Source organism: Pituophis catenifer, unplaced genomic scaffold (genome assembly GCF_029215685.1).
Source record: "Pituophis catenifer annectens isolate HBS135680 unplaced genomic scaffold, rPitCat1.0.hap2 SCAF_3, whole genome shotgun sequence".
Classification (NCBI taxonomy): domain Eukaryota; kingdom Metazoa; phylum Chordata; class Lepidosauria; order Squamata; family Colubridae; genus Pituophis; species Pituophis catenifer.
Window position 1 is genome coordinate 174,878,616 of NW_027256883.1, and position 11,286 is coordinate 174,889,901.

The window sequence follows — 11,286 nt, forward strand, 5'->3', positions numbered from 1 at the left end:
TAAAATCAAGTTATTATTCAGTCAGGTGACCAGATGACTATCCCTTCAGCCAAATGCCTGCTTCTTCCATACTTCCATACTTATTCCTACAGCTAAGATCACTATCAAAATCACCAAGAGCTCAGCTGAGAGGAATATACTGTATTGCTAGTGGGTAACTGTTTGATCTGTGCAACTGTTCATTTCAAATTATATTTAGAGAGAAGACATGGGTACCAAGAAACTTATATAATTCAACAGAATTATTGTTTCCAGGTAGACTGGCACTTTAGTTACGGTATTTTTGAAACAGAAGCAAAAATATTCAAACCATCCAGATTATTATTTATATTGGTAAAATAATTAGAATTTAGCTTATTAGAATTTAACTGAGAAAGCCATTATGCCAAAAAAAAAAATCTGTATTAAGTATTTCATATTTGGTATTCGTGTTTCTGGTAATCAAAGTCTATCTCACTAACAAAATCTACTTTGATTTGAAAAGTTTCTGTCTTTAACAGTTTTATACCTCTTAATTGAATCTTATTTATTGCTAAGAATTTCTATTGAACTAATGATAATTTTTATATTTCTTCTGTTTAGGCCTTTCCACGTTAGTCCACAATATGGAACTCTAAATACATTTACTGTCAGGCCTGGAACAAGACAACCCATTTCTTATTCCTACCAAGGCCTTCATTAAGACCTTTCTGTCAGAAGCTCTGCATCTGCACACAGCTTGGCCCAATCTTGTTACTACTCAATCTGGACCTCATTCTTTGTTCTGTATTATAACTCGCCTCTGTAGGGTCTGTATCTTTTTGTAAACATATTAGTTTTAAGTTATTCAGACAATGTTAAGAATGAGTCTTATGAAGCTATCATGGTAACAAGCGTCTTTGCATAATGTAAGAATAGCTATGTGATTCTAGGGCACATTTGACTAATAGGTGTATGCTTTGAAAAGACGGGCATGGAGTAAATTTTACCTTACTAGCACCATCTTTACAAACATGCATTGGTCATTCAGGGAGCGCAAGCAAAGGAGGAAGAATGCAACAGAATGGTGAAGCAGATAATCCATGATCCAAGATGAAGAGTGTAGTTCAACAACCCACTCATGGCTACTCTAGATCAGCCATACATGGCTTAGAAAGCCAGCTGTTATCTAGAAGAAAATGGCGCAGTTGTGGGAAAAGAAAGGAAGAGTTCGGAGGAATAAAGGATGAGCAAGAGAGAAGGATTAAATTTTTGTGATACTTGCAGTTTCAATAGTGCTAGCACCAAAGAAAATTGACAGGAGCTTTTGTCTATGGAGATTCTCATTCATCCAGGTCATGGTTATCCCAAAGTTGTTTTTGAAGGAGCAACTGACCTTTTGCTTCTCATCCAAGAAGCTTTAGCTCTGAGCCCCTTGAAAAAGCATCTTTGGGATGACAAGAGTTTTTCTTAGCAGTGCATCTCTAAGTTGTACCCACTAATTTTTTGTTTATCACATCATTGTTAGAATCCTGAATAGAAAAAAAAAATAGAAACCCAGGGGCCCTTGTCAAATAGTCTTAGATCTTGCAAAATATTTGAGACTGAACTTCTTCAAAATCATTTTTAGATAGTCATTTAGGTTTTGCATTTTCTACATTTACAAATAAAAATGATAGCCATTCTAAAGACACTAATATAATTCTTGCAGTCCCCTTTAAAAACACACAGCTGAATTTAATTTGGGAGTCATTTTTAATTAAAAACTGTACAAGATTTAAATGAACCAAACAACATATATCTGCCGGGATAACCTGGCGATTCATTGCTGAATTGTTTTAGTTTTCAAGAATGCCATTATTCTGTCTGCAACCTTGTTTTTCTTGTGGTTTCTTATTGTGATTTAGGAGTTAAAAAATATTTAATAGATATGAGAGGTGTTTAGTAGAACAGGTGCCGGCATCTATACAAATTAAACCCAATTATATCTCTAATTGAAGGGGAAAGCAGTGCATGCTTAAAGGTCACCTTGGAAAATGTCAAATATGTTTGTTTGGAGGTAAATCTTATTCAATGGGATTTACTGCCTAAGTAGAGGAAAAGAGCTGTAATCCATTTTGGCTTGTACTGGTTGTACATGAAAGTTACAGGTAGTTTTTGAATTACCATCATTTGTTGAGCAATTGTTCAAAATTACAGCACTGAAAAAATGACTTACAAATGGTCCTCACACTTGGGACTATTGCAGCATCCCTGCGGTCATGTGATCAAAATTCACCTTGCTAGCTTGACCACTGGCATGTATTTATGACAGTTGCAGCATCCTGGGATCATGTGATTGACATTTGCGGCCTCTCCAGCTGACAAGCAAATCAATGAGGCAAGTCAATTTGCTTAATGGTCACATGACTCAATTTAACAACTTTTAACTGTTAACAACCATGGGCAAAAAGATCAGAAAATTGGACACAGCTCATTTAAGAGCCACCTTGCTAAAACAATAGAAATTCTGTTTCCAGTTGTGGTTGTAGTTAATGGATTACTTGTAGTCCAATTATCTATGGATTTAATTTAATTTAATTTAATTTTTAAAACTGAGTGGGAAAATGGCCTTCTCAATTTATTTCTGTTAGATTTTGCAAAGGAACAAGTATATAGCCATTATTTTTATATATTTAATAGATAACTTAGTTTAAATGATAAAGCATCCACGAAAGAGACCTAAAAGAAAATGGATTGACAACATCAGCAAGTATTGCAGACTCAATTGGCAAAACAAAGCTCAGGACCATATTGGTTGGAAAGAGGCAGAAGAGGCCTTCATCCTGCTGTGGACAATGACTAAATGGTGATGAAGAAGAAGATGATGATGATATGATGAAATTATAAAGCATGTAACTTCATGCTGAGTTTGCCAGGCAGCAGATTCATTTTTAGAGAAATATTTTGGCAGTATTATGGTGTAGTTTGAGTTCAATTTAAATCACTAAACTAAGGAGATGGTTATCTGTGCCCTAGGGATGCTTCCCATTTAAAGCAATCAAATGTATCAAAACATTTAAGTCAAAAATGGCTTAAATAGGTGTAGTCTGCAAACCATCTTCTATATTGTGTTTATTCATTCTATTTACATATTACTTTATTTCTTGCATATATATATTCGGGAAAAGACCTGAATAGACCAAAACTTGCATACCTCTACCCATGAAAATCTACAAAAACAATATATATATCTATCTATCTGTGAATCTAGAGTAAAGCCACCTCTATCAGGAGTCAGAATGAATTTACTTTAAACAGAAGATGGGTGGGATGAAAGGAAGTAAATGGTTAGTTATTTTGCTTATGGTTTTTTCCTTTTGATTTTTTTTTTGTTTGTTTTTTTTGTTTGTTTTTTTTGTTCTGTATTTTTACTGCCAGGATGGAAAGACCTACTTCTGTGATTTTGCTGCCTCATGTGTCAGAGGAACTGCCCTGCCATGATAAAGTATCCATTTGTTGCTCTGCTTCAGGCAAGGGAACAACTTGGACTAGCCCTGATTATAACCTTTGATACTAAGATAAACTGATTGAAAAAAAATGGTCCTCACCCTCTTGTCTATAAGATCTAGGAGGCTTCTGACCTTCAGTAGAAGCAGGAGTTTGTCCACATGTCCAATAGTGAGAGATTCTGTTCAGGAAACTCCCCATGCGTGCATTATGTTTTAAAATGGAAACATTGGATATTTCCAGTATGCAATTAAGGTAGTATTTTCAGTAATTCAGCATAAATGTTACATGAAATTGTCTTAGATTTTACCTATATTGACCATTCATATGATTAGTTTTGACCAAACTCCGGTTTCAAAGAAATAATAATTTTGATTGATTATTGCTTATTTTGGCAGGAGACATAAAACTATTTAGAAAAACAATAAACAACAGCTTTGTATTCTCAGCATCTTTTCAAAGTTCTGAAACTCATTTCAGACTGCATGTTTGTAAACAATCACTGAGATATGCCACAACATCAGCATAATAATTGTGTATTTTAAAGCCAATCATTATTTCTACACTGTTTTTAAAAACCATCTGGCCGTCTCAAATGATTTCTGCATGATGTCTATGGAAATTCTCAGTCATCCAGGTCATGGTTGTCCCAAAGGTGCTTTTTCAAGAGGCAACTGGACTTTCTGGTTTTTCTTTGAAGACGTTTTGCTTCTCATCCAAGAAGCTTCTTCAGAAATGTCTTCAAAGAAAAACCAGAAAGTCCAGTTGCCTCTTGAAAAAGCACTTTGGGATTTCTGCATGATTTTTTATATGCTGCTTAGTCTGGAGTTCAAAGAGTGGTCATTCAGCTAATGATTGCTTATTCTACACTGGTCAATATCTAACTGCATAGAATGTCAGTCAATGAAGGGTCCTTCTGTCTCAAACTGGTTATCTGCTAAGTGTACTGATTCAGGGCTTCCAATGTTTGGTTAACTAACAAACTGACTTTCCCTTTTCCTTTCTAGAAGAAGCAGAAGTTTCTAATTTTTCTTGCACCCAATAAAGGCAGTCGGTATATTTGTCCTCATGAATTTGTATACAATTGTCTGCTTGTTTTTGTCTGGTTTTGTTTTGCTTTATTTTAAATAATTTAAAGTATCCTATGAGGTGGTTTGAAGGCGAGTTCAAATTCTAATACAATAGTATTGCTATAATTTTAAAATACATTTTATTGCTTTTAAAGTAATAACAGCAAAAGAAAAAAAAGCAAAGCACAAAAAATATATTATCAAAAAATACACAAGTTCTTGTAAAATAAGTGAAAAAAATGCAACAGAAAAAATAATGTATAGAGTATATGTTCTTAGAACAATAAAGTTGCAATTCTATATAGAATTATCAAATGCAAACATGAAAGTGTGTGTGCGTGTCTGTATGATTATTGTGTTTTTCAGCCTACTGTACTTTGTATAAATTGCTGCCCTATTTCCTTGCATTTATCCATACAAAAGAAGCGCGATGGCTCAGTGGCTTAAAAGATGCCAGAAAAGGTCTAGGGTCCTGCAGTTCGAGTCTCACTACTGCACAATGGAATGAGTTCCCATCACTTGCCCCAGCTCCTGCCAACCTAGCAGTTTGAAAGCATGTAAATGCAAGTAGATAAATAGGAACCACTTCAGTAGGAAGGTAACGGCATTCCTTGTTTCGCCATATGCTTTGTGGTGTGTAACATGATGTTATGCTGGCCAGATGACCACAGAAACATCTTCAGACAGCCCTGACTCAATGGCTTAAAGAAACACCGATGAGCGCCGCCCCTTAAAGTGGGCTATGACTAGTGGAGAAAAACCTACAGGGACTCCTTTATCTTTTTTTAATCCATACAAAGTCTGCATTTATACGCAATCTGCTCACAGATGGGGTAATCAGATCTTCAATCCATTGAGTAAGTGGAGCCATTGGAAACATTCTTTCCAATGTTGCAATATTAATCTTTTATCTATAATAAGGACACAGAAAATCCACTTATGTTGTCCAATGCCATGCACAGGTATGTAATTCAAGAGAATATTATCCTCTGAAAATTTTAGCTTTTGTCACACACTCACATTTATACAGACCATTACTTTCTCCCAAAACTTGGTAAGTATAGTAAAAAATATGTTTTAGAGAAACATTGTCCTTATTACATCTTCCACAAAATGTTGTTTTAGAATTTTTCTTTTTCTATACAAATGTAATGGAGTCCAATATATTCTAAATTTTTGTTGTTGTATAAGTCATAGGTTAAGGTCAATTTAGATATAGAAGTTAAAGCACTCTTCCATTGTCTAGGCAATGTAGAAACTTCTAATTCTTTATTCCACTCATCTTTTAACAACTGCATGTCGAAGTGATTATTGATAACAAATATCTAAAGAAACTAATACACTAGCATGTTTTAGTTTTAAAAATTTGTTGTTCTAGTATCCCAGGTGTCTTAGAAACTTGAATGTTGCTGATCGAAACAATGTTGTTAACAGAAGTACTGTAAATATTACCACTGAACTATATCTGATAGATATTTGTCTATTACTACAATTTATGTTTAATTTCATCCACATCATCTATCAATTGATCAAAAGTCAATATTTCTGCTTCCATTCAATTTTTCCATATCAGCATCTTTTCCCCAATTTCTCCATAAAGTCAAGTTTGCATAGAAAAAAGGATCGAATCTTTTTATTCCATTCCATAGCTTTCTGATGTTTCCAGAAATATTAAGAGTTCTATTATACTGTCCATGCAGTCAAAGGTACTATATATGTATATTCCAAAGTTGTTGGAATATTAACACTCATTGTTGGCTTTCAGTGTTGAACATTTGACAATAGGTAATAAGCTTGATGATAGAGTTCCAGATTTGGGGAACCGAATCCTCTTATTAATTGGTAACTGCATTTTCTGTAAAGATATTCTCAGAATTGAAGAACCAAATTAACTTTTTCTAATCAAAGAATTTATTTTGTGAAATATTTTCCAGATATTTGGACAGGTATTCCTCTCAGAATCTGGAAATAATCTGGAAACTAATCTGGAAATAATATTCATTTTGTGAACATTCACCTTTCCTCAAAGAGTGAAGTTTAATGACTCTTATCTATCCATGTCTGAAGAAATCTCTTTATATATTTTATTTACGTTACATATTATTGAGTTATATCTTTTGGTATATACATACCTAAACATTTAATGGATTTGTTACAAATACAGAACTGATATTCCTTAAATAGATGGGTAATTAAATTTCCACCAGTTGGCATCAACCAGTTAATAGAATATCCTGCTATTTTATTAAAGCTATCTGTCATTTGCATCAACAGTGGAATAGTAGCATGAGGTTTAGAAATAAAGAATACTATCTGCAGATAAAACCAAAGTGATGCACGACCCTGTAAATCATCTTATGTTGTCTAATAGCATAAGCCAAGCATTCCACACAAACAACAAAAAGCAAAGGAGAAAGTGGGCATTTGAGGTTGGCTCCTCTAAAAATATAGGAAAGTAGCAGAAAATATATACTAATTTCAAAGGAACTCCAAATCCATTTAATGCAGCTAACTTATACTGCTTATATATTTTGTCAAAAGCTTTTAGCAGATTGGTCTTAATTTTTATTCACACCACAGACACAAGGCCAAGTTTTAGGGTTTTCAAGGAAATGCTCCATTTTTAATTAAACTTGCTGCCCTTATTGTCTTTTCTATCCATACCAAAGGAATCATCTGAAATGGAGAGGCATAGCTGATGATGCAACAAGGGCAGGGAATCTTGCTTTACTACTTTTACTGAGTCATACTATAAGCAGAATACATATTTTACAAGCAACCTGTGCAACTCCTTTCAGCAAGCCCTAACCAGAATGCCTTTTGAAATAGCAAATACATTAATCCTTCTCTGCAATCAAAGCAAAACTTTGGGAAGCTTGAAACAAGCCAGTTATGCTTGATCCCATGAAAAACAGTAATTTTATACATAGCTCACACTTTTGCAGCACTTCTTTTAAAATAGTGGCAAAAGCATCAGAAACACAAGACAAGTAGTAAAAAGAAGGCAGAGTACAATCGAATCTACTGGAACAGCTACTTTGAGAATTCTTCAGGCTCCGTTCTGAGTTCCTACACATTGATCTTTGTTAGATGCCATATTTTTTTAAAAAATGTTTTTAATTAAACCTCAGCAAGGAAGGTTAATCTTCTGCTTGGCACAGAGTCTACACTGTGAAATCTCTCATGCTGGGAGATTTTCTCTGATGCAGATTATCTCCATCTTTTGGCCTATGGTCCCCACAATTTCCTAACCTTGGCTATGCAAGCTGTTGGATTTGAAGTCCTAAATATATTTTATGTCTTTCCTTTTTTGGTTCTTGGAAACTACAGCAATTCCTATAAAATTGCACAAGTGCTCTGGGGATTTTTTTCTTCTTTGGTCCTAAATATACTAATTACATGCTTTCAGAAACAAGTTTAAGTTTTGTTCACAGAATTTCTCACACCCGTTTCTTGTTAATAGGGGATTCTGGAGGGAACTATTGTAGGGATTGCTGGAATTTATCAAATACAAGGATAAATCCAAATCTATTGACCTGTAGCCATGCCAAGTGTTTAATTCACACACTGCACTAAATTATAATTTGGTTTGTTTGATGTGAACACAATTCAACCACTGTGGTTTATCAATCATGATATAGAGCTTAAATGCATGATGTAAACACAGACATGTTTTATTTATTCAACAAAATAGTTAAACAATCCTTATTGTAGCACATATGGGAATTGTCTCCATGACATAAAACTGTTTCTGTGAACAGAGGAAGTTGACAAAAGAAAGATTGGCTCACAGAAATGTAGTTTGCCAGGGTTTATCACTAGTGTGAATCCAGGCACACTGGATTTATGGATCATTCAAACAGGCATGGAGCCTGTGGTGATGGAGATCTTAATTACATATTTATTGAATGACAAATCCTTGCCAAGTATAGTCCTGGAAATACCTCACTTGTCATATTGATGTTGTGGCCCCGCCCTCTGAGCCTGTCCCATCGGAGGAAGAAAGCTCCGAGCATGAGGAAGAGGAGTCAGCCAGGCCTCCCTCTCCAGGCCCCTCCCCTCTGGCATTGTCTCAGGTGCCGGCCGAGGGAGAGGAGATTAGCAGGGAGACAGGTGGCTCGGATCAGAGTGACGGAGAAACATCATTCCTGGACGCACGCCTCCGAAGGCGTGATAAACGATTGCAGCAGCTTAGGAGGCGTGCTAGGGATTAGAACTGAGTCACTGGACCACACCCCAGAGACTATATAATAGAGGGTAGTGGTCAGTGATCCTTGTGACGAACAAAAGTAAACCTTGGAGAGTCACTAAAGCCTCGTCCGGAACTGCTGAGAGAAATATTATTCTGCTTGGACTTTTTGTACGCTAAGTATCTTATCTTTCTGTTTTGTGGAAATAAATGCACTTGGCAGACGGTATGTAAATCGCTGCCAAGTTGGAGATAAGACCTGGGTGTGTGCCAAAGTGTTTCCTTAACCCTCGGCTGGCTGTGTTTGCGTGTGTGTGTGGACGGGGACAGATCAATTGATTTTTCCCTCTAGAAGACCCTTTATCCACTAGAACAGTGATGGCTAACCTTTTCCGGACTTAGTGCCTAAACACCCAAAATGCAGTGCACGTGCGACCCTGGTGCATGTGCCCCACCCCGCGCATACAGCCCTCCATGCGCTCCACCTCCACGCACATGCATGGTCTCCCTGCACGAGCCCCTCCCCCTGCGCATCAGACCCGAAGACCAGCTGGCTGGCAGGAGGCATGCACGCATGCACGGCAGAGCAGAACTGGGGCGAAGGCTTATGTGCCATCAGAGAGGGCGCTGTGGGCCATCTCTGGCATGCGTGCCATAGGTTCGCCATCATGGCACTAGAAGATACAAGAGATACAAGAAGTTAGCTGCCTTGGTGAGGTATTAATATAGGAAGCTTAGCTAACAACACGAAAGCAGCATATACTTAGGGGAAAGTGAACATATAATTTGGGAAATATTGATTTTATCAGTTGAGAAAAAACAGAAATTATCTTATTAGGCAAACAAGATGGCAAATTTCTTGCTTGTAAATTATATGGGCACAAGAACTTTTAATTACAATTGAACAGGAGTCAGTTTGTGATATGCTTCATGAACAGTACATATGATTTAGAATAGAATAGAATTTTTTATTGGCCAAGTGTGATTGGACACACAAGGAATTTGTCTTGGTGCATACGCTCTCAGAGTACATAAAAGATACATTCATCAAGAATCATAAGGTACAACACTTAATGATAGTCATAATGTACAAATAAGCAATCAGGAAAGTTATCAATATAAATTGTAAGGATGCAAGCAACAAAAATTACAGTCATAAGTGGAAGGAGATGAGTAGTGGGAACAATGAGATTAATAGTAGTGCAGACTTAGTAAATAGTTAGAGCGTTGAGGGAATTATTTGTTTAGGAGAGTGATGGCATTCAGGGAAAAACTATTGTGTCTAGTTGTTCTGGTGTGCAGTGCTCTATAGCGTCGTTTTGAGGGTAAGAGTTGAAACAGTTTATGTCCAGGATGTGAGGGGTCTGTAAATATTTTCACAGCCCTCTTTTTGACTCGTGCAGTATACAGGTCCTCAATGGAAGGCAGGTTGGTAGCAATTGTTTTTTCTGCAGTTCTAATTATCCTCTGAAGTCTGTGTCTGTCAGAGCCAAACCAGTTATAGAGGTGCAGATGAGACTCAATAATTCCTGCATCAATATGATCTCCAAAACCATGGGAAATAATTATTTCACTCTGCATAATATTGGCCAGAATGAAATATTTAAAAACAAATTAAAAACAAATATTGTATGTATTTAAACAAACATTTTCCGTTTCTTGAAGAATCAACAAAATACCTGAAGAATTGTCACAATGAAGAAAGCCTTCACCTATTCTCTATTATATTAGGATGCATGGCATGGAATAATGACCTTAAGATTTTTATCCAGGTTCAGGTAGTAGTCTGAAAGACATAGTTACTTTACTTAGCTACAGAGATATCCTCTGGCTGCACAAGGTCCATAGTTCCTCTTTGAAATAAAGAATGAATATCCCTGATACATAGGGCAAATTGCAGTAAAGTACTATATTCAGCAAAGCTAAATAATAACAATCTGCCTCCTTGTGGTACAACAATGGAAATATCCATTGCTAGTAATGGAGAAAAGCTTCAATTATTTACTGAACAGTTAGACCATATTCGTGTAGCACAATGAATATTAGCACCCCACCAAACATTTTTGGTGTTTGATCTTACATTTCATGGGAATAAAGTAGCATTTGGATCTTGATCATTTCCAATACAAACTTAATCAGTTTTAACCTTGGACTGTGGTTAAGTGACAAAATTTATCAATGCAATTTGAAAAGTAATACAGGTACTGAAAAAAGTGACTTATGAACATTTTTCACACTTATGAACTTGCAGCATCCCCATGGTCATGTGATTGCAATTTGGATGCTTGACAAGTGACTCATATTTATGACAGCTGCAGTGTCCTGGGGTCATGTGATTCTCTTTTGCAACCTTCTGACAAGCAAAGTCAATGGGGAAATTAACAGCCGTGTTACTAATTTAACAACTACAGTGATTTACTTAACAAACATGACAAGAAAAGTCGTAAAATGGGGCAAAACTCACTTAACAAATTTCTCATTGGGCTCAATTATGGTCGTAAATTGAGGACTGCCTGTAGTCCCCAATTTTATTAAAACCTGCAGATATAAAAAAAAGACAAGACTCAAACAAGTCACAAA

At 36.1% G+C, this 11,286-nt stretch overlaps 1 protein-coding gene across 1 annotated transcript in view; it reads left to right on the forward strand.

Annotated features, from left to right (window-relative positions):
- Positions 1-682, forward strand: part of CUNH6orf132 (chromosome unknown C6orf132 homolog) — a 43,676-nt gene extending 42,994 nt beyond the window's left edge. Inside the window, exon 5 of the mRNA XM_070939816.1 lies at positions 583-682. Coding sequence (XP_070795917.1) covers positions 583-682 — 100 coding nt within the window. The remainder of the gene's footprint in view (positions 1-582) is intronic.
- The last annotated feature ends 10,604 nt before the right edge of the window (positions 683-11,286 follow it).